Source organism: Frieseomelitta varia, unplaced genomic scaffold, assembly GCF_011392965.1.
Source record: "Frieseomelitta varia isolate USP_RPSP 00005682 unplaced genomic scaffold, Fvar_1.2 scaffold_693, whole genome shotgun sequence".
NCBI classification, from domain to species: domain Eukaryota; kingdom Metazoa; phylum Arthropoda; class Insecta; order Hymenoptera; family Apidae; genus Frieseomelitta; species Frieseomelitta varia.
This window is the reverse complement of record NW_025110471.1, coordinates 21107-44148: the sequence shown is the minus strand read 5'-3', so window position 1 is coordinate 44148 and position 23042 is coordinate 21107. Positions and strand designations below refer to the sequence as shown.

The window sequence follows — 23042 nt, the reverse complement described above, 5'->3', positions numbered from 1 at the left end:
AAGCACGTTTCTACAAGTGAAACGTTAGATCACGAAACCGCGCGACAAAGAAACCGACACACCCGATGTAAAAGGAACAGGACGAAGCAGCATACAATAATCTCCATTAAACGATGTGAATATATTATATTTTCGTAAGAAATTCGCAGAAATATGCATAGCGTATTAATCGTACGACATATGGTATAACGTGTGTACATATAATGACGTTAGATTACATTGTGTACTTAAGATAAATAATCCTTACACGATATAATGAACGATTCAAAAGAGTTTTCCGTGGTACTACGGTTTGAATTGCACACGATGTATGTATTACGACGCGTAACACGTGTTCGAATCGAAACGAATTGAATCGAATCGGAACAGATATATTCAGAACTCATCCAAGAACTCGGAACTCGGAACGACGAGGAGGCGGAAGCGCGGAGAGCCTCGTTTCGTTTCGCGCCGTTTCGCCCGTTCTCTCGTCTCGTCCTCATTGATCGACCAAATCGATTAAATTTTCACCGTGTCCCCATGACTTTCCATTCGTGTCCTTGCTTTTCTGAAAATCCTCCGACAGACTGGATCGAGCCCACTCGATCGGAAGGGAAGTTTGTTTATTCCGAAAGAAAGAGAGCGGCCGATTGAAAAGAAGGAAACGAAGGATAATAGAGAGAGAGAGAGAGAGAGAGAGAGAGAAACAGAGAGACAGAGAGCGACAGATACACGATGTGAAAGTTTAACCAATTAATATCGATACACAGTACTTGTTCGTCGTTGCCCGGGTCGATCGGGGCCCGCTTCGACCAGACGATCGATTCAGGACAACTCGAGGATTCGACTCGAGAGACCACGGGGATTAGAGAGACGAAGAAAGCCGAGCTAAAACGCGCTGCTACGTTCGTCTGCATGCCGAACGGAAAGTCACCGCGAGCAGGTAACCGCGAAAAATCAGATTGTTGAATAATTCGCCTCCGGCTAGTTTGATTTCGCTTCGCGCCAACCAATCACTCCTCCTTCTGAGACTTCGCTGCTTTCCTGGCACCTTCCTCTTCCAGGGTTTCATCCAAATCGCTCCGCCATCGCCTGACTTCTCTTTCTCCTCTTGTTCTTCTTCTTCCTTCTCATCGTGGCTTCCTCTCATCCGTCGCGCGTCTTTCTTAACCTTTCTTTAATCTCTTCCTCCTTCTTCTGTCTGTCTGTCTTTTTCTTTTTTTTTTAAACTTTTCCTTCTTTTACGCGTATGTATTTCTTTTATTTATTTATTTATTTATTTATTTATTTATTTATTTATTTATTTTTATCTTAACCTGTCCGCACCTCTCGTTTAGTTTTATCTTTTTGTTTCGCATAGGTTTAACTTGAGAAACGCGGCTTATAAAACGTTTTTTTCCGTTTCTTTCGCTCGCTTCGGATGATACTCGCTCAGTTGCTTCCTCGCCTCTTCTCCTTCTCCTTCTCCCCTACGGTTCTATGTCCTGATTACATGATTATGCATTTGCCTCTCTCGGCCCAGGGATTGTTCTTCTTGTCGGGCGCGTGTATCAGTGGATCAGTCTTTTCATTCTCTTCCACGTATTCCCTCATCCTGAAAGCAGGCACATGTTTTATTAATCTCTTCCTTCGACTAACATCGATGATTGATAGGTAGACTGAAATTAACCATCCAGAGGAAAAGGTAAAGAGTCGTTGAATCGCTTTGAGAATCGAGAAACGATACATTCATTTATTAGCGATTGAAATCATCATAAATGGTTCCACGTGATTTTATATGTAGCGATTGGTTTTACTGAATTACGAACGAAATTAAAATAACTTTCAATGTGCAAAATTAAAGAAAAAAACGTGTAAAATACGAGCTTTGAATATTGAGATCTTTGTCGAAAAGGAAACAGTTACAGAAAAGAAATCGATCGGAAAATTAGCAAGTACGTTAACTGCCATTACTTGTTGATTTTGTGTTCGTAGGTTCAATGATCAATAATTTTCCCATATCGCCATTACGTAATTCTTATTACATTATCATTATATAACAGTTACATTACTTACCTACTGGCTAGAACTTGTATTGTCTGTACTCTATATCGATTTTGATAAAATTGATCATTAATTTTGTAATTTAGGTTTTAAAGTAATTGATACAGTTTGTTTAATACCTGATACGTGATAATCTTCGCAATAAACTGCTTTAAGAGATACAACTATTAAAAAATTGATAAATTAAATTGAATTTTATAATTTTTAAATTTTACTAAAAATTAATGATTACTACATTAAATATTAAACATTAAATATTACTAAAATACATTGTGACTTTATTTTATTCGATACATATGTATGCCTGGCGTAATAAGTATTTTAGAATATATTTGATTATTTCAGAAAAGAGCGGAGAAATCGCGATAAATTTCTAGGTGTTCGAGAGACGAGATATACATGCAGGATTATAAACGTAACAAGGTTGCAAGCGATACAAAGAAAAGTGCAGCGAGAAACGAATAGTTGGCCGTTTCGCCGCGAAGGCTCGGTGAAAGGGACTCGGCAACTACTCTGGCCGATTTTGCGTTCAAGGAGAATTCTGTATTCCGAAGGTTTACGATTACTTGATCGCGATCGAATAATTTTTCCAACTAACTTCAAATTGTAATCAATTTATTCCACGATGTCGGAACAGTCTGGTTTTCTCCTCAATGAAAAAAGAATGAGAAGACTCTGAAATCCGTGAGAAGGAGAAAGTAAAATATTAGGAGAGATAAGTACTTCAAACTAGGTTATTTCAAGCTTTTCAGATCTCTTTTATTACAATATATATATATATAAACTATTTTTTATAACATTAAAAGTTTAGAAATTATATCTATTCTGCATTGTGTCTCTAAGTTTACCGCCATTTAGAATTTATCTATGGTAATATCACTTCAAATACTTTACTGAACCTTTTAATAATATCCATTGCAATAATATCGGATGTCTCGATTAGAATTTATTATTGAATTTATTATACTTTCTACTGCGTCTCGTAGTTCGCACCGATCTTTGGATATGCAACGTTATCTCGAACGTACATTTGATCGTAAAGAATAAGTTGGAAGGATACGACACAAATTCTTCAGTTATGGCGCTGAATAAGGCAAGTTCTATACCTAGATGCAATCGCAAGTATGATTCCTGTCCGCTGTTTTCAAACTGATGAACTACAGAGGGAAAGAGTCTGAATTATAGAGGTGTCTGCTATTGAGATACGGTTAAAATTACGCAACGCTAATGGGGCCATTTTTATTGAATGAACGGGGTATTATGCAGGATTTTTTTTCAAAACACGAAGAAATTAATCTTATCTTGTACCCTAAACGTTTTATGAATTTTAATACAAACTATAAACGTATCTAACGTAGAAAAGAAATGTAGATTAGAAATTTTAATAATTAAGATATCTCTAACATTAGTCAGGGATAAGTGAGATACTTTTCAATCTACACTGTAGCAACTTTCTTTTTTACTATACTCCAATATCTCAGTACACCAATTTTCACGCTTACGTTTAATCATTGAAATTCGATTTTAAATCAAATTTCAATGTTACCTTTTCTATTTCGAGTAAAATAAGCAACTGATTTTTGTTTATCGAAGAGAAGATATAATAATCTAATTCTAATTGAATCTTTGTTAATTGTACTTTTGTTTGTCAATCACTGTTAATGAATATCAATAACAGCTCTAATCATAAGAATCTTCTGTTCCAGTCAACTCACAGATTAGCAGAAAACCATTAGCGAGAAAATCATAAGCTTTCACTTATCACTCTTTATTAGAAACGGATGTGGGTTAATGACCTGTTGCGGCTTGCACAAGTTACTTTTCAATGCTTATTTCAGAGAACCGTTTTGCTTGAAACACGACATTATCTGCAATTGATTGAGAATTTTCCGATTACTTGCGACGATTCTTGCTCTCTTTCTAAAAAATGAATTATGTTCTATTCACTAAGAATACATCTTGCATCCTTCTATTGTATTATAGTCAAAGGGCCCGTTCATTATGATAGAAAATAGTTTCTACAACTTTCACAACGTAATTTCTAAACCTTCACGTGCGTCTGTACCCTATAATAAAGACTGTATCATCAACTTCGGAGTACATCAAGTTCGAAAACGTTGAATTGTATGCAAAAGCGAAGACTGGGTCAATTCCGACGTTTCACGCAGACGTTTCACGTTCATTATACTTCATGTCACGTTTACGTGTTCCACTCTGTCAAATTATTGGTCGAAATTTTTATGGAATATGAGACGTATGAAGTTAGTACACGATAAGAAAACCAACTTCTCCCATGCGCGACGAGAGCAAAGTTTCGCAAGTACCGAAAGTACACTTACCGTAGAAAATTTTTATGGATTAATTTTCTACTAAAAAAACGTATCAACGATAAGCATCTCTCTCGTAACTTTTACATACATTTTCGGAATTGTTTCAAATTTCGCTAATATAATCGCGTCGTAATCCGACTGCTAGTGAAAATTTGAAGTTTTGAACATATACACGCGAAAGAAGGTTCTCTATGGTGGTACAATGGTTCAAGTACTTTCATGAGCCACTTTGTACGTAAGCAGTTGGCGCGGACAATGCCGTTTCTTCGAATGTATCGCGACGTGCACGATGGGGAAAAGCGCGCGACGCTGGAGGAAGGAGAATGTCCGGCGTTAGGTGCTCGACAGCGCGAGCGAGAGATTAGCTCGATCGGCAAGAGAGGAGGAAAAAAATGAGAGGTAAGTACCTTTCACTTCGACACTCTCCGAGAGTGCAGACCGCGGAAACTTTTTGCTTTCGCGTGCGATTCACCTCGAAAAACCGCAGCGGACAACAGCGCCGTGGTTCCGCGTTCGTTCCGCAACACCGTACACAACTTCCCATATGTTATCAAACACCAAGCGTCTGTTGTCTCGTTAGTTACACGGTGTCGTTAAACTCTCTGCGATCCCAGCGAAATTTCAGGCTAATTGCCTGCGTCAATACGATTTGTTCGAGATCTCGCCGACACTGACAACCGGTGTCTGTATCATTATAACGTATCCGCTTGGTGTGTCGTAATAACGTGTCGTTTTTTTTTTTTTTTTTCACCTATCCTCTATTAACTTCACACTGATAGACGATATTTATTTGAAAAGTAGCACACTAAGCTTCAACATGTAAAATTTAATTCCCTTTCGATTAAATAACCAAAAAAATGAAAAATCAGAAAATAGAGAAAGATCGAATCATCATCTTTCTACCTGCGACCTGCGATTGTGATTCTAGGTGTTTTAATACCAGGTGAGATTGAGTGGATGTCTATCTAGAGTTCGAGCGTCTAAAAGCGATTAATCCACGAATATGCGATTAACGGATACTCTATGTCCAAGGAGATCCTGTCCCAGCATGTAATAACGCCACCGGGAACGCTGGTGTAATGTAACCTTGACTGTCGATTACTGGCCGCGCGTTGCGGCAGGCCATGCCACACCGATTACACCGGTTATACGTCACCTACACGTCCCGCGTTCTTCGATTTGTCTAGGAAGCGGCTTCTCCGATCACATTGTCCGAACGATCTTTACACGACACCGAGACGATTGTTTCGTTCCAGTTGATTCAACACGGTGCGATCGATACTACGTCGTTCGGTTCTTCGTCTTTTAACTATCATCTGCATTATTTTATCGCGACGTAACACCAGGCTGAAATCATAGAACTTAGAATTTCCAATTTTGTTTGTTCAAAGGGATATCAACGTTCGTTGAACATTTCAAGACAAATTTGATAATTTGGTATGTCATTATATCTGTAAATATGTAATTGTAAAATTTCTCGTTATCTCATTAAGATCATAGCGAGAGAAGTTTTGTGAAATTTATAAATCTTTATAATTTCGAACGGATAACCGTGCATGCAAGATAGCAACATGTGTTAATTAAGCGCCGAGATAAAGGAACACGATAGTTTAAGAAAGAGTAATTAATTAAAAATGTCTTGAGATCAGATAACAGCATGTGATTCATGTGTACGATCGAAAGATTCTGAACGTTCGATGTTAAGCTGTAAGGTACGAATGTATGACGCGAGTGAATCTTCAAAACGAGAGGGATTCATTGACTCGTTGAGGATCAAGTATCCATTGGACCTGAAGACTCTGAATCCACTACGCCAGAAAACCAGAATTACTAATATTGATTTGACCTATTATCCCAGTATAACATAAAACAATATTAAAAATAGCGTTCGTCGATAATCGCCTACTTTTTCTTTTTGTACAAGTTTGGAATTCCGAGATTAATTAACGCAAATAATATCTTAAATTGCCAAAGAAGGAACTTAATTTCTGCTGTGTATTAATTTTGATCCTGCCTTACAATTAATTTCTGACCGATTTATTAATATTCTTTTGATTTTGTGCTAGACTCTATAAATTTTAGAATAATAATTATATTTAGCAGATTTTTGATTACACTATATATATATATATATATATATATATATATATATATATGTGTATTTGTTATACCATATATGTAAGATGTCTTAGAGAGTTCATTCAAAATTCTTCAATCATCTCAATCAATTGACAATTTTAATGTTACAAATTTGTCATAGTGTAAGCACTATAATCTATTTATCCAGTACGTCAATAACTTTCAACCTGTTGATCGTTAAATCAATTTTCTTGAACTTCAATGGATACTTCTATATACTTAAGAAAAAAAGAAACAAGTTGACGAACTCCCAAACTAAGCGATTGTCATGAAAACATCTAATTTGATTTTTAGACATGTTCAATCGAACAAGTTGAGCAACTTTAATAAACTGGAATAACTTATGTATATAGTTATTACTGGTCGTAATGACCCTTTTAACAGAATAGAATCGAAGAGAGACCGCGGGTGATTGACACTGGGAGGGGGTTGGTTGTCACAAGTCTAATTACACGTCTAATTATCCGTAATCTATGGCGATCTAATGACTGTGATTCGAATTACTGTAGCATCTCCATTATCTGAAAATCCATTACTCAAACATTCGATTATTCAAACAACGGAATTCCTTCGTTACATATATACATATATACATATACGTCTGGTATAATTTCTTCAATTTTGCAACTAATTTCTCGAACAATTGAATACGTACAAGGTAATAGAGAAAATGACAGAACAATTGGAAAGAAGGTTGATAATCTCGCTGAGTTCAATGTTAGCCCGATTATAAGAGATTCACGATAGAATCAGCCTTTCCGTTAGATGCAAGGCAAATCCTTGGGTTTACGATTGCGAGATTTCCCACTGCAAAAATCATCGTAATCGTTTCCTTGGCCGTTCAAATTCTTTTGATTATCAAAGACAGCGAGGTAAAATTGTTTGTCTGGCGTTAGCTCTAAAGTTTTTCAAGGTCTCTGGAATACGCCATAAGAATTTCAAGGAGAAAACAGATTTCACATGGAGGCAAGCGTGGATTCGAATAAGCGAATGTGTACGAGCAAGAACACGAAAGAAGCTCAATAAAAAGATTCGAAGCCTTTAAAAGAACTGTCTCGTTATAGAATAGTATAGATAGTTATACATTGAAATAAATAAAAGTAAATTTAATAAGTACGACGATACGTGAAAATTTTTATATCTGAATGAGAATTGAATTATTATCATTATTATCTCAGTTGAAATATATAACTGTATATAAGAAATATAGAATATCTAATATATTCTTGCAACTGTAAAAATATACAAAACACATGTATAAAATAAATCTAGTTTCTATATATGTAGTATACATTTTATCATCAGTTTTTTAATAAACATTCGTAGTTTGGTAGTTTATTCATATTTACATACAGACATGCATACAACTAACTGAACGTAATAAAAATTTTTACGTATTTCAAGTATAGAACAATATGATATAACGTTCAAAGTTGTCATTTAAATTATTATTTAAATAGAATCATGGAATATTCATACAAATACAAAAATTATCAACAAAAATTATAAAGAATGCTACATTAATTTGAAAAAAAGAACGCGAGTAATTATTTAAATTTTACGTCCACTGTAACAATGTATCACGTTCATCAATATTCTGTTTTTATCAATTTTCGAATTATCTAAATACAGTTTCAGAAGTTTAAGAAACAGAAATTATTTGCTACTTAAATTTTTCATCGTACTCTTTATATATTACACATTACGTGTACTATAAATAACTTCTTAACTAAAAGTAGGCTCGAAAGAAATCCTAAATAAAACACAAAATCACTTGGTTTATTTAAATGTAATTAATTTTAATTTATAATCACTTGAATGAATCACTCTTCTAGATCAATCAATCTTAAAGTTAAATTAAAAATAATATGCGACACAGAGCCTTGGGCAATCATTATGTCGTGCTAAATTTATCTATGACAGAAACATTCGAAGTAAAACTAATTCTCGAATATCGTAAAATTCATATATAATACGAATAAAAATATACCTCTGACTGTTAAACATTTTCCACTGCAGATACTTTGTAGAATGTATGAAAAATGACCATAGGATTTATTTTTTACCATCATAAAACATTCCTGTGTCTTTTAGTATATAATTTCTCATTAGAAAAATTATTGAAGAACAGCGCAAAGCGTTACTGTGAACACGTCTCGTATAAGAATCACCCTAGAAGCCTGCAGGAGCTTCAGTCAAAGTCTGAATTTTTAAGTCACCACTATCCCCTTGTCTAAATCCTCAACCCTCTTTAACTTCGTCAATGCAACCCATTAAAAAATGATGAATCGTCTCACTGAACTTTCTTTGTACGATACCTGGAGGGCAAAGAAAATATAAAATAAAATATTCAGTCTGACAAATGTGCCTCGTATACAATCGGCAAACGATTAGGAATTACCGAATAAATTACAATAAAAATCATTGACAGAACGGACCAAATCGAACCAAAAAGCACGCAGGACCAATTACTCGAACTATAACGAAGCAAAGGCTAAAATGAGACGACACAGCCACTAAAATTATCAACCAAGTGACTTACGATAACAAAGATGAACGCGAAGTAACATCGCGTGTTAATCAGCGTATCAAACGAGACAACGGCAAAATAAAAGGGCGCAAACGAAATTTCACGAACAATTGATGAATATAGGATGAGATAGATGGGGTTGTTGGACGGGTAGCACGAAACTTTCCATGGACCATCCTCGCCGTACCATCATCTATCAAATGAGATGAGTAAAACAGAACTGAGAAACAGAGCACGCATTCTGAATGTAAATCAGCAACAAAAAAAAAAAGAAATTGCGACAACGACGTACAAAAGGTGAGACACGGACGAAAAAACGAAGGGTTAATGGACTTACGCGACAATACTCTTCGACAGGGGCCACCGTTCCATATCAGCTTGGTACTTCATGTTCTCGATCTGCTTCTTCAGTGCGTCCTTGTCCATGTTAGCGAGTACACTGGGATCCATGGTTATAGCCGCGCCTCCCTTTTGCCAGATAAGAGCCGAATAGCGCTTGCGCCTCTACGAAAAATCAATAGAACCGACTATGTATGGGGACTCCTGTTATTGGAACACCAAACCTACGTCACAGACTGGCAACAGGAAATTCGATTCTGCGAGGAAAAGTGCACGAACTTTTCCCTCGTCGCGACCTCCGCGAGATGACAACGGATCCCGATTCTGTTTCTCGCACGCACGTGACGTCCAAACCGTCATCGTGCGGATCGAAGCGTTATGTAGCCGTTTCATCATGTTGTTTTATATTAATCCATATATGTACGCGTTACAGGTCATTATACCGAAGGCACTTGGTACTTTGGTACAACCAAACGTAGCTTTCGTAGATTGACTTGATCTTGGATTTCTTGGAAACTCTGTTTAACCAACGGTGTTTGGCACGATCCTGGCAAATTAGCAGAAGATCGCTTGTAAAGAGATGACCCTCTTTTTCTTACAGATTTAAACTCTGTGCTATCTTGCTCCGAGTGAGGGGATGCTGTTGCTGACAATTGCGGAATTATAAATTATTTGTACATGTCGAGTATGTACAGAGCGTTCGCGGATGTTTCAAAAACAGCATCTGAAGTAAAATGCTTTAATACGAAGCCTCGTTACAGTTGAACTTCGATTAACTGAAAAATTTCCAAGAGTAAAAATCAAAATCTTTGCGAATTATAATCTCTGCGTTCCTAACATTTTCAATAATCCCAGTGGGAATAACATACAAGTGGGATTATTTTTTCTAGATACTTATTCTTCTGTTCTGTTGACGAGCTGTTTTTAAGCACTTTCAATGAAGAACCCTTTGACGCTTCCAGCGGAAGCAACGAAGCTTGAATCTTAACGAGGAACACATGGAACAAACACAATGCGCGTACCCATAATAAATTTCTAACGCCCTCTTCTCTTTTTACGGTTTATACGCTTATTCTTCCCTGTCGGTAATGATCGTTAGGCAGGGGAAAGTACCATAAATAAATTAAATTTCAACATCCGTTTGAAACATGATGTAAAATGTGGTGATAAACGGTAGTTCCATTCTATCATTTGGCAACAGATACTATGTTACTGTTTTATACGATTCTCAAATATTTGTAACAATAGAATTAAGAAAAGCTAATCCGTTGCTTTACTCACACACTGACCAAGATTATTGTGTCACGCATTGTAATTATCGAATTCGTACACACATTCCACATAGAGTAGCTAATAATTCCTACGGCTTCGTTCCTCAACGTGACTAACAATAAGTATCGTTTTCCGAACAAAGTCAATGATGATCTTCCATTTTACAAAATATTTGTAGTTAATCTAAATTCTAAAAAGAAAATATTTATCTTATCGTAATTTTTATACCATTTTAAATGTTGCGATCGCCTGTTTCCTTTCTCTATAAGAATATAACTATTTTCGGTAAAAAATATTTTATGTATATGTGTAAGTAACATAATCAAATAAATAAAAGAAATAAAAAGGAATATTTATCTTTTATTCTAAATGTCAGCAAATGTACAATCCAAAAGCTTAAAGAATAAAGAATAATTTTACTCACGTCTGATCGTACACGTAAACAGTAGTCGCTACTTTATTTGTAATAAAATCTTCCAAGAAATTGCTTTCACAATGTCAAGCAGAGCATGCTCCGAAACAGGCTTGGGATAATAAAAAATATTCGAGTCATGACACAGATGTTCACAATAAAGTTATACAAGTTGGAATTTTGAAAAAGAAAAATGTCTATAATAAATTTCAAATTTAGTTACTAAATGGAATGAACATTTAAATATTTCCACACTAATAACTAAATAGATGACATGAATTAACTTGGAAAAGAAAACTCCAAATTAATTTAACTTGGAAGAGAAATTAATTCCAAAAATTTATTTCTACGCGACAAAATTACAAGTTATCAAGCTGCTATTAATTAAAATTAAAATCGCAATAATAATGTCACTCATAATAGAGATTCAGACGATAGTTGCCTTACTTTGGCACAAGTTCTTCTAATTTCAAAAATAAAACATTAATGAATCAATTTTAAAATTTACAATATTTCGAATTCGTATAGGTTCATTGGAATTTATTATTTTTGAAAATGTAAGAAGAAAAACATTATTTCACAAATGATTATATATATATATATATAAGTTATTTGTAACTTGGATCCAAATGGAAATAATTAAATTAATTTAATTTAATTTTTCACTATTCCACTCAAATCGGACATTTCTGCTACCCAAGGTCATTCCTCTACAAACCACGCCAAAAATAACATCCATTTAAATGACCCTATCATAGAAGTTGATTTTTATCACGCGTATACTATAAATATAGATGCGAGTGTTTATACTGCTATTTATCTCCTCCATATTTTAGATTATGATAATAATCATAGCTTACGTTTCATTTCACTTTCCCATCTATTGCGAGTTTATCTATGCATAATTGATGATTACTATCATATAAATATCCATTCGCTATACTATCACAAAATGCATCAAGTGTAACAAATATTTTTTTTATGAAAAATCACTTTTTTGTTGATATTATACTTATTTATGGGACAGCATGTAAGTAACCTAGATCATATGCATATAGCATGTGCTATATATGCATATTATGTGCAGCAAACAAAATTTTAAATTCTGTTAGTCTGGTATAACAAACGTTACGCATATTTTGTAGAAATATTTTATATCATGCAATCTATCCTTCTGTCCTTTTTTAAATTATTTTTCATCTAATTTATATAGAATTATAATATATAAAATATAAATAATATATAAAATTTATATAATTTTGCTGTACTGCAAAATATAGGAGCTATCGAAAAGTCAAAAATAAAACGTACAGTTTTTTTCAAATAAGATTTCGCAGAAATCGATGTATCAAGCATGTATATCTAAGTAATAATTTGGACCACGGTATGCATCTCTCTTCATCAAACATTTTGCGTTATTCGGTATTTTTCTTAGCTTACATTGATAAGATAATAGATTCTAAAGAAAAAGATGTAGACCAAGATTTACGAAGTCATTACTGAGTTGGAAGTATTCACGTACTTGCTACATTTTCAAAATTTTAAAATCAATCCTCTCGAGAACGAAATCTTATTAAAAAAATTTCTTTTTTTATTTTCGATTCATTTTTTTTTTCTTTCTATAGAAAATTACGTTTTTGCAAATCATTCTGTATAAATTACACAGCAAATTCATATAAAAATATGTTGCATATAACATTTTCAATTTTTTTAAGAGCATTATTCAACTAATCAAACTTAATTCAACTAATCAAATTTAATATCAAAGTCTATCAAATTTCTCCAGACTTTTTTCCGTATAACACGTTTTATCTAGCTTAACATATTATTTGATTAACGACCAATGATCGAACATAAACCTCGATAGAAGGATAAAAATTACAAACGCTTGCGTTTTGCGATTAATTAATTTAATTTAATTTGCCAACGAAGGAAAATAAAGTTCGTAGTTGAAGAGAACAAAAACCTGCTGCGTCCATTTGCCTCGACATTCACTTCAGCCTCGAGAAATGTCTCTTAAAATGCAAGGCGTGTATAACCAGCCTACGCTAAGACTAAGATCAACGATAGCTGAAAAATCAACGTCGCGGAATGCCAGCCGAAACTTTCCCGATCATTTTGAAATAGCTCGGTGCATTCACACCGACCTAGCGCACGTAGACGCGACACCGCGACGAAAATTCACCGCTCTTCATAGATAATAATTATCTCTATCAACTAGGTCTAGGCTCCGTCGTTTCGAAACCGTTTCGGCTCGCAGAATCGAATCGAGTATTTTTCCTTGATGATATTTTCGAGAGGTATTCTCGATACTGGCACTTACCCAGTAAACAGAATTTCGGTGTACAGCAGGGGGCACGTGTCACAGGAAGTCCGTCCCAATAATCGTGGTCGAATATTAGAGAGTAGCACTCACCTTGCCGGAGGTCGGAGAAGTTCTGAGATGCGCTGACTCTTGGCAGGTTTCTCGATTCGCTTACGGAAGCCTCAACAAAACTCGGCAATCTAATTTGCTGGTAATTTACGTGCCGATATCTTCAATCATTGTTGTCATAAGAATATTCCTCGGCGAATGTTCGGTCTGCTTATAATCCGTAATAAATAAACTGACCGTGTTAACCTTCCTCTCGACCTGGATGGCTCTCGATTCCGTTACACGCTTCTTATGGCATCGATGAAAATAAGTTCTCTATGGAAAAATAAAATAAACCGATGTTTATTGTCTCTAAAGGTATATGTCGTTGCTATATATGCATGTTGACACGGATATGATGCAATTTTTGATGAAACTAGCTTGGCGTACGTTTGAAACAGAAATTGATTTATTAAATAGGGATAAACCAAAAATGCTAACTTTTTTAAAAATATTTCGTTTTAAATATTAACAAATTCATGGCACGCGAATCTGTAATCTGTACATGTAGTACTTACATGTTGATTACAATTCTTTAGTTATTGTCAGTAAATGTAGTGCGGCTCCTTTACTACGGGAAAATAAAAAATTAGCATACGTATATAGGTATAAACATATTTCTTTACAAATTTAAAATATATATTTCGTATAAATGTTAGCCAATAAATTGAATGTTAGTAAACATTATGATTTAGTTATACATATATATAGTATAGGCATGTTAAGAAATACTACAAAACGTGAAAATTAAAAAATTTCTAAAAGTTTCTTAAAAACTGCTAATTTTTTTTTGTTGGTTTTTATTTTGTTTATAATGATATAGTTGATAGTAATTGTATATAATAGTTAATAACTAGCAAGAGAATTCAAAAACTTAAAAACAGTAAATGAAAACTCGGCATGAATTTAGGAATTAGTCTGTCATTGTATTAATTAATCTTAGTGTTAACACACTTACTAGCCACTGTTGATCATTCTTGCATAGCGCAAGCTTCTTATTATGTTTGCTAACAAGATTGGCAAAATCTACTTGTAAGGTATACTAGACTAAAATGTTGAATCATATCATTTACTTGATCTTTTACCGTTTAATGTCTTTTTCATTAAGAAAAGCAATGTACAATGCTATTTTTGTATGAAATGCAAATATATACACCGATTTGTAGACAAAATTTATTGATTAAGTTATTGATCAAAATTAATTAACAGCCATCAAAAGGCATCAAAAATTACTGTAGTTTTTACTTTCATTATTTTTCTAAATAATTATTTAAGCTTTCCTAATCGATATATATTATAAAAGATTGCAAATTGTAAATTATACAACTGTAAATACAATAAATAAAATTTAATTTAGTTTTTTATTGAATTTATTAAGAATTATTTACGACTGTACGTTTTAAAGTATTTGCATTTCCAGAAGTAGACTGTTCGAGATTTATATCAATACATTTGCTGTGTTCTAACTGAATTTCACGGATATACGAAAACCGATTAATACTAAAGGGAAAATTTCATTGGTGGATTAGAGGGATTGATTTATTGACTGGTGGTTTAGATTTATTAGATGAAATTTCTATTAGTAGCCGAACATGAAAGGAGTAATGTGTTTATTTGTCTACGATGCTTGAATAAATGATACGGGATTAATCTAATTATATCTGCATAAATTTCTTAATATTTTAATAAAATTGAAGATTTTAACAACTATAATTTTTCTATTTAATATTGCACAATTCTGTATTTAGTGAATATTTTACTATCTTCTTATTTTATATACGTACTAAAAAATGGTCAAATATATCACTGATCTTTAATGAAATTTTTAATAAAGATCTAATATCTTTTAATTTCTCATTGAATCTTTTACAAAAAACGCTATTGCCTTTCTTAATGTTTAACCTATGAATCGAGGAAAATGGATTAACTCATTTTTAATTTTATGGATTAACGCATTATTAATTTTATGAATATAACAATTTGTACATCTACAAATTTCTCGATTTTTTAAGTACAGTTTCATTTCTGTTAAGAATAAAGTATATCATCACATTTGTATATATCTATAAGGAATTGTAAACATCCAATAGACATTTTTTTTTCTAATTACGATATGTAAACAGGTTAATGAAAGAGTAGCTATGTATGCATATACATATTGTATCGTTAAAATTTTTTCATTATTAATTTTATTTTTATATTATTTGATGTTACTACTTCTTATAGTTAAAGAAAAATAATAAAACATTAATGTACTTACATTTATACACAAGGAAATGTTTTAAATACCAGCTTATAATCACTGAAATTCAAATTTCCTCGACTTAACATTTTGCGCCATATGCGCCGACTAACCAGGCGGGAAATTTAAATCCTTCAAATATACTAGAAAAATCATGCAATATTTATATTACACATAGACATAATAGAATAAATGTAAAAATAAAATAAATATTTATAATATAATAAAAATTCTATGATGTATGTTTTCTTTCTAGATATATGTTAAAAAAATAAAACGTAAGAACATCATGTTTGTAATAATTTTATATATTTGTAAATTAGTTATTAAAAAAATATAGAACTTTGGAAGTTTCTTGTATAATTTCTTATTTTTTCATTTATCTCTGTAAAAAATTATGTTTGTTTTAAATTAACAATTAAATAGGATTTCATTTAAAAGACCTTGGTATTTTCATACATTCAGTCAGAACAGTTCTACTTATAATTGGAACCGAAAATTCTAAGAAGAAAAGAATAATAAGGACTATATTATATCCTTATATATTTAAACAGTATGTATTTAATTGAAACAGCATACATTAATGATCCAGATTCAAAATTAATTATATTTAATTTAGTATTGTGCTTTCTAACCTGTATAACCTTAATTTGTTGATCTGTATGTAGGATATATTTAGAAAAGAAATAATGATACACTTTTCCAAAACGGACAAATACTTACAACTTGCAAAAGCAGGTACCAGTTATGCCAAACATATGAATCGTTTAAGTAATCGAATATTTGGCGAAGTAACAAGGACAACTAATAACAAATCTATGAAGGTAGTGAAATTATTTAGCGAAAAACCGGTAAACAAACGACCAGAAATTGTTGACTATTATCCACGGCACGTTGAAACTGATTTATTAATGAAACACCTAAGAGATTATGGATTATTTAGAGATGAACATGAAGATTTTAAAGAAGAATATCAACGCTTAAGAGAACTTCGTGGCAAAAAGAAATGGGTTCCACCAATGTTTAGAAATAAGCAAAACGCATGAATTTTTTTGTTTGTCTGAATTCAGTGTATTACACCAAACTGTATATTTTGTAAAAAAATTTCATATAATACATGTGTATATTTAAATACCAAGTATTATGTATAAATAAGAATGTAAAGATTCCAAAATACAAAATGAAAAAATAAGTATAGTCTCTTTGGATATGCTACAACAATATTAGAATAAGAAGCATTTATGTTTTCAAAACTAAATGGCAATAACTCAAAATCGTCTATTTCTATTTGATCCTCGTTTTGCTTTATTACAACTTCATGAATTTGTGGCCTATTGTATAATAATGATTTATTTTTAGCATTAATTTGTTTTTGCAAATTTCCTACAATTTGATTGTTATTTTGAAAACTTCCAATTTCTTTATATGTATAAATATTGTTACTTGGTTTTTTTGTTGTATTTGTGTAAGATGTTTCATAGTAGCCATCAAAGAAAGATGCATTTTTATTATGATTTTTAGAAACAGACTGATGTAATTTGATCCAAAAGTAAGTTGTATTCATAGTTTCTGTAGGTATTTCCTCATGTTGTATTATTTCAGATATATTATGTAAATGCACTTTTTTGCTTGGCCAATAATTTATTTCTTCTGTGTCTAATTGTAAAAGATCTGAATGATTCCATAAGCAACTATGTACATTAGTGTTTCCTTTAAATATACATTGTTTTTCACTTAATTTACTATTATTTTTCCATTCTTCTGTGTCTTTGTTATTAAAAACTAAGTTATTCATCCATATTCTAATTGTAAAAATTATGCATTATAATTTAATTTTCATATTTAAAACATTAAAAATTTTGTTAATTTTATTTTACCTGAATGCACCAAGGTCAATATATGTTGGAAGATCTCCACAGTCTAAAGAAAAATTTGTCCATGATGCGATTCCAACTAGAGCTATTTCATGATTTTGATTTTCACATATAACTGGAGAACCTGGATTACCAGCACAGGCTTTCATTTCATCCTTAAACTCAACCATTGCACAAAATACATTTGTATAATTTTTATTTGTTTTTAGCATATATGTACACATTTTCCAGGAATTAAGAATTACTTCATAATATTGAATTGGCTTAGCTAGGACCTTTGAAAACAATGAAACATAACTTTGCCATCCAAATATCAAACACAATTTGTAGTCATCATCATATCTGACAGACATAATATTAGGTAGAATTATTTTATTATGACACATGTCAAATGGCTTGATAAGCTTCAAAAGAGCTATATTATGATCTCGATCGGGAAGAATAGAATAAGCTTTGTAAGTGGGATATATATATGTAGCTTTTACAGGTAATGTTTGTTTAGAATTAGTTCCATTTAATCCAGTTGCAACTAAAGTAATAGACTGTAATTAAAATATAATAAAATTAAAATATGACTATACATATTCTTTCCTTAATGTTAGACAGAAAAAGGATCATACATTTCTCTTGTCATGAACACACTGAGCTGCGGTTAAAACCCAATCTGGTGAAAGAAGTACTCCACCACATGGTGCTACTGTTTGAAACTGTATCAACCAGGGAAATTGACCATCTTGAGCTCTTTTACCCTTTAATAGTATGCTTTTATACTCTTTTAAATTTATAAAAATCAGAAAAAACCAAATATAAAATAACATTTTCATTAAAATGAAATAAAAATGTGTACAAATTTGAAACATATTTTATCCTCATATAGCTATCTTCAAGTTAATGCTATAAAGTTAAAATAACTATACATGATTTTTACTGAATGTAAAATATTTATTAAAAAGTAAGTATATTAATAACTATGGTAATTAAGTAGTGGCAGTATTTATATTATTTATAGATTAGATACAAAAAGATATAGTTTAATGATAGTTTTAATTAGAAAGTACTGACTTCATAGAATATCAGGTAATATTATTTGACTTGCATTTTTTACGTTAGTATATCCAATCTCTATTCATTTTATCTTCTTGTTATGAATTAGAGAGTATTTCATTCATGAATTATGATAGTAATAATAATAATGTTTGATAGTATTAGTAATTTTTTTTTTATAATTTACAGTTCTTCTTTTACATTTTTCTCTTTATTTTCAATTTTTGCATCTTGCTTCTTCTTCTTTTTCTTTTTGACTTCATTACCAATATCACCTTTCTCTTTTAAACAAGAATCATCATCATCTTTCAATACTCTTTCTGAACATAAATACCTAGTGAGATAAAAATTATGTACTCGAATTAAATTCAATAAATAAAATTTCCATATGAAATGTTACAATAATGGTAGTCAGTACCTAGTTAATGGAATTGTTCCTTGATGATTATGATACCACTCTTCAATGTCAGATTCATGATTTTCAAGTAAATCTTCACATTGTGATTTTAAAGTAGTAATTTCAACAGATGGTTTATCCCATAATTCATATGGAATTCCTAGATCTACTTTAACTCCTTTATCCCTACATAAATGTAATATTATAATTACTTCTAGCATTACCTTTTTTAATTGAAGTATTCACTATTTCAATTGTAGCTTACGCAAGTCCATGAAGTGTTTTAAATGTTTGACTCATTCCTTTAGCAAACCGAGTACTATCTGTACGTTCCTTGTGAATGTTATATTCCAGTATACGTTCACAAAGATTTTCTGTACTTTCCACTAAACGTAATTCTCTAAACAAGAATAAAAGCGAAGTTTAAGTAAATAAAAATTTGTGAATAGACAGAGCTAAATTTTAAGAAACGTATTTAACATTTACGATTTTTTGTATTCCTTCTTTCTCTTGGGTGAAACATCATCAACAGAATACCCAATTTCAAGTACATCGCGTGTTTTGCCGGTTTCATCTAATTTAGCTTCTAATTCGGTGGCAACAACTTTGCAAACTATGACAAAACAGTGATGTGTTGTTTTTTCCGTACACTTCTAAAAAGTTATCAATGTGTACTGTATGTATATAGTTACCTTCGCATTTATTTGCATACTTAACACCTTGTTGTTCTTCTGGGCCACCACTTACAAGATACGAAAGTAACAAGTGCGTCAGAAATATTTGCGTTAAAATATGCATTATAAAATCATAAAATTATAGTACTCATTTAAAGGAACTGCATGGCCATGGAATGATTCGAATTACTCACACCTATGATACTTCTGGCTTACATCTACTCATATCTATACTTTTTCTTATTAGCATTATATCAAAAATGTATAAAAATTTTATGTGGCGTACACACAGAAAAAAATGTTAGCTGTATTTATAATCATGGAAACTTATCGGCTATCGTAAGCATTCTAAGAATCCTATTCTAACGATTACTTCAAGCTGATTTGAGTTACGTGTCCATAGAGCGTTGAAACACTACAGTGCGGGAAAAGTTGAAGATGACTAAACATTGAAGATGTATAGGTAGTGGTTACTAAAAAAACAACTGATTCAAAGCGTTCATTCTTTATGATTTGAAAAGTTTATTTTCTTTCTGTTCCAGAAGCTTTTTATATCTTCAAGGTTTTTATTTTGGATCCTTGCGGTATAATCGTAAGTTATATTGATTCCATCAATTGAAAATTTCCTTCCTGATTTTAATCCGTCATTGAAGATAAAAATATTCACGGTTGTATCTAATAACATTTAAATTAAATAATAAGAAGTTTGCAAATTATATTCCTTCTTAAAATTTAATCTCCCGCTTATTGCGTTATCCACATGAACATATTTTGTATTTTATGGTTGTGTAGAATAATTTTAAATTTGCTAATTTACATATTTACATATCACGTTATTAAAATAAATCAAATTTACGTACTAGCATAACAACACGTTTGAAAATAATATCAACAGTATAGACATATACCGAGAAAAAAATAGTTTTACTTATAATTAACTTCCGGTAATGGGTATTTAATAAATGGCGGTGAAAACAAATTAATGTTTTATCAAGATTTTCATCGATGCAATGAAAATATTTGAGTAAGTTATTTATAATATCATATATCGTACGTTGATAAGAACATGGAAATTGTTATTGGAGAACATGATAATTGTGCATATTATAAAATACAAAATATCATTCTTCATCAATTGACCGAGTTGATTTAATTTCGAAATTTTTTACAACATTTATTCTTATAGATTTTTGATAATTAAACACAATATCTTGCATGATGACTGCAAAAGTATATCAACCGGATCAAGAATTAGAAACGAAAGTTAAGAAAGGTTAGAATTCTGTGGTACCTTTGTCTGCAAATGCATTTAGATCATTACTGATCTTACTTTTTTTTAATCATTTTAGCAACTGAACGTATATCTGAGAATATGCACATAGTTGCAAATGAACCATCACTCGCATTTTATAGACTTCAGGAACATGTAAGAAAGGCATTGCCTCCTATGGTAGAGAAACGTGTAGAAGTACTTGCACTTCAACAGCAACTTTTAGGCAGATGTTACGATGTGGAATATGCCGTAAGTGCTATTAAAACAATGCACGGAGCTGGAAAAAGTTTTGAGAACACTTTAGAATTTATCAAGAATGCCATATTTTTCAAGCAACAATTGAAGTATGAAGAACAACGTAGGCACAAGAAAGATGGAAACAGAGATTCTGTGTACAAAAGACTGTCTGCACACATTCCTACCTTAGATCATTTACCTGATGAAATATCTGATGTTGTAAGGGAAACTGCTAACAGAGTTGAGTCTATGATGAATCATGCCAGATATTCCACTGAGATTCAAAAAACAAATTGAACTTAAAATAATAATTCAATGTATTAATATAGAATATATTGAAAAGTATAAATGTGGATATTGTAAATAATTGATTTTAATTATACACGATAAGTTTATTTATTGTTATAAGTTAAAAAGTTATATAAAAAAAGTATGTAATATAAAATACTCTTACATTTTGAAAAATTGAACATTTTTTGTATGTTTACAATATTATTTTATATGAAAAGCTAATTGTTTAGCCAAATTAAAAATTTAAGAGTTCAATGTTATTAAAGCTTTTCAAAGTTTAAAGAGGTGTACACTTGCTTATTAAATTATTTGAATGCTTATGCTTCAAACTGTTAACAAATAAAATTCACGCAGTCTTTACAATATTACAGCAAGTAGAAAATATAAGTTTTAAGAATGTGGGTAAAATTAGAAGAAAGTTTAATAATGTATACTAAATTAATAAAACATTAACATATCTTTTATTGGAGTCACAATAGTATCCAAATGTAAGAATTATTTTTATATTAATTTATCTTAATATCAAGGCCTGCTTTGGCATAAATTATTCGTAGCAGTATTCCATCTTTAATATATATATTTTTCATTTTATAGAATTCCAGTGGAACAGAAATTCTATAAAATGAAGATGAAAATTTTTAAGTTTTCTGTAGAAAAGTTCAATATGCAAAAAGCATTGTACAATAGTTGTTTCTAAACAAATATTTATATTATTTTATTGAAAATAAAAACTTTCAACAAACCAAAAACAAAACTTCTGATCTTCTCATACATCTCTATATACCACAACTGAGCCAAGCTACAACCATGTTTTCACAGTGGGAAGTAAACTTTATTTCTCTAATTGCACGTTTTTCTTTCTCCATATATGATGTTGTCCATCAGCACCAAAAAGCTTAAATTTATTATCGTCTGAGGAAATAACTTTGTCCCAGAACCTATTGTCTTTGTCAACAGAGTTTCTTGCCAAACCTAATCTTTTCTTCATGTTTGCCTTGTCAACATCTGACTTTTTTCGTGGTATTCTTCCATGATAATCATTGTTCCGTAAAATTCTACGACACAATTCGGCATGCACATCTTTCCCAAAGCTGACAGCAATTATCCCAGCAAGCTGCGGAGCAGAAATGCACGGGTTCTTCTTTATTTCTCTTATAACAAGCTTCTCCTCCTTGGAAGTTAATTTCTTTGGCCGTCCTGTTCGAGCATTGTTCAAGATGCTCCCCTCGTTCTTTGACTTTTTAATTATATAATGTACAGTCGATTTGCTCCTGTTTATGTGTTTTGCAATTTCCTGATAAGATTTTCCTTCCTCATGTAGCTTCACCACCAACTCGCGCTCACTCTTACTGGTTTCCGACTTCTTCATAGACTTTCTTGTAGCCATATTCCAAAAAAATTTACGAGACTATTATTCTCCATGAAACTCTTGTATCTTAACTATCGACTGAAATGCAACAATTACGTTAGATGAAATGTTTACTTTAGTTTCTGCGCGTGTTCAAATACTTTTGTGATCCCCGTAAGCGTATGCTTACATTTCTTGTTGCATT

At 31.9% G+C, this 23042-nt stretch overlaps 5 protein-coding genes across 9 annotated transcripts; 2 read left to right on the top strand and 3 right to left on the bottom strand.

The window, feature by feature from the left end:
• Window positions 1–106: 106 nt before the first annotated feature.
• LOC122535275 (guanine nucleotide-binding protein subunit gamma-e) lies at window positions 107–15822 on the bottom strand. Of its 2 annotated transcripts, none has more exons than XM_043666674.1 (4): window positions 15718–15822; window positions 13461–13733; window positions 9359–9525; window positions 107–1573 (listed from the first exon to the last, which is right to left on the bottom strand). In XM_043666674.1, exons 3-4 carry the CDS (start codon window positions 9469–9471, stop codon window positions 1468–1470), a joined length of 219 nt encoding a protein of 72 aa, XP_043522609.1. In that variant the 5' UTR covers window positions 9472–9525; window positions 13461–13733; window positions 15718–15822; the 3' UTR covers window positions 107–1467. The 2 variants fall into 2 exon arrangements, with proteins under 2 accessions (XP_043522609.1, XP_043522608.1); XM_043666673.1 differs by having other exon boundaries at window positions 13368–13733; window positions 15718–15816.
• A 185-nt stretch (window positions 15823–16007) lies between these two features.
• On the top strand, window positions 16008–16967 carry LOC122535286 (28S ribosomal protein S33, mitochondrial). The gene is made up of 2 exons (XM_043666701.1): window positions 16008–16252; window positions 16368–16967. Exon 2 carries the CDS (start codon window positions 16389–16391, stop codon window positions 16743–16745), a length of 357 nt encoding a protein of 118 aa, XP_043522636.1. The 5' UTR covers window positions 16008–16252; window positions 16368–16388; the 3' UTR covers window positions 16746–16967.
• Window positions 16841–18456, bottom strand: LOC122535283 (serine protease 27-like). Its single transcript, XM_043666694.1, has 3 exons — window positions 18194–18456; window positions 17577–18115; window positions 16841–17501 (listed from the first exon to the last, which is right to left on the bottom strand). Exons 1-3 carry the CDS (start codon window positions 18431–18433, stop codon window positions 16841–16843), a joined length of 1440 nt encoding a protein of 479 aa, XP_043522629.1. The 5' UTR covers window positions 18434–18456.
• Window positions 18457–18687: 231 nt separating this feature from the next.
• Window positions 18688–19889, bottom strand: LOC122535284 (protein canopy 4). Its single transcript, XM_043666695.1, has 5 exons — window positions 19707–19889; window positions 19501–19627; window positions 19280–19414; window positions 19036–19200; window positions 18688–18951 (listed from the first exon to the last, which is right to left on the bottom strand). Exons 1-5 carry the CDS (start codon window positions 19810–19812, stop codon window positions 18801–18803), a joined length of 684 nt encoding a protein of 227 aa, XP_043522630.1. The 5' UTR covers window positions 19813–19889; the 3' UTR covers window positions 18688–18800.
• A 176-nt stretch (window positions 19890–20065) lies between these two features.
• LOC122535285 (BLOC-1-related complex subunit 8 homolog) lies at window positions 20066–21551 on the top strand. 4 transcript variants are annotated; one of them, XM_043666697.1, is made up of 4 exons: window positions 20066–20151; window positions 20231–20280; window positions 20875–20961; window positions 21038–21551. In XM_043666697.1, the coding sequence occupies exons 3-4, from the start codon at window positions 20904–20906 to the stop codon at window positions 21493–21495; spliced, it is 516 nt and encodes a 171-aa protein (XP_043522632.1). In that variant the 5' UTR covers window positions 20066–20151; window positions 20231–20280; window positions 20875–20903; the 3' UTR covers window positions 21496–21551. The 4 variants fall into 4 exon arrangements, with proteins under 4 accessions (XP_043522632.1, XP_043522633.1, XP_043522631.1 ...); XM_043666698.1 differs by lacking the exons at window positions 20066–20151; window positions 20231–20280 and adding an exon at window positions 20546–20779; XM_043666696.1 differs by lacking the exons at window positions 20066–20151; window positions 20231–20280 and adding an exon at window positions 20547–20712.
• The last annotated feature ends 1491 nt before the right edge of the window (window positions 21552–23042 follow it).

Excerpts from the sequence above, each read along its gene's own strand:
- LOC122535275 (XM_043666674.1), bottom strand. The coding sequence starts at position 9,471 with ATGGATCCCAGTGTACTCGCTAACATGGACAAGGACGCACTGAAGAAG. Across the intron at positions 1,574-9,358 it reads CTGTCGAAGAGTATTGTCGC|GATGAGGGAATACGTGGAAG; the intron begins GTAAGTCCATTA and ends GCCTGCTTTCAG.
- LOC122535286 (XM_043666701.1), top strand. The coding sequence starts at position 16,389 with ATGATACACTTTTCCAAAACGGACAAATACTTACAACTTGCAAAAGCA.
- LOC122535283 (XM_043666694.1), bottom strand. The coding sequence starts at position 18,433 with ATGTTTCAAATTTGTACACATTTTTATTTCATTTTAATGAAAATGTTA. Across the intron at positions 18,116-18,193 it reads GTGTTCATGACAAGAGAAAT|TCTATTACTTTAGTTGCAAC; the intron begins GTATGATCCTTT and ends TTTTAATTACAG. Across the intron at positions 17,502-17,576 it reads ATTGACCTTGGTGCATTCAG|AATATGGATGAATAACTTAG; the intron begins GTAAAATAAAAT and ends TTTTACAATTAG.
- LOC122535284 (XM_043666695.1), bottom strand. The coding sequence starts at position 19,812 with ATGCATATTTTAACGCAAATATTTCTGACGCACTTGTTACTTTCGTAT. Across the intron at positions 19,415-19,500 it reads AAGAAGGAATACAAAAAATC|AGAATTACGTTTAGTGGAAA; the intron begins GTAAATGTTAAA and ends ATTCTTGTTTAG. Across the intron at positions 18,952-19,035 it reads GGAACAATTCCATTAACTAG|GTATTTATGTTCAGAAAGAG; the intron begins GTACTGACTACC and ends TTATCTCACTAG.
- LOC122535285 (XM_043666697.1), top strand. The coding sequence starts at position 20,904 with ATGATGACTGCAAAAGTATATCAACCGGATCAAGAATTAGAAACGAAA. Across the intron at positions 20,962-21,037 it reads AGAAACGAAAGTTAAGAAAG|CAACTGAACGTATATCTGAG; the intron begins GTTAGAATTCTG and ends TAATCATTTTAG.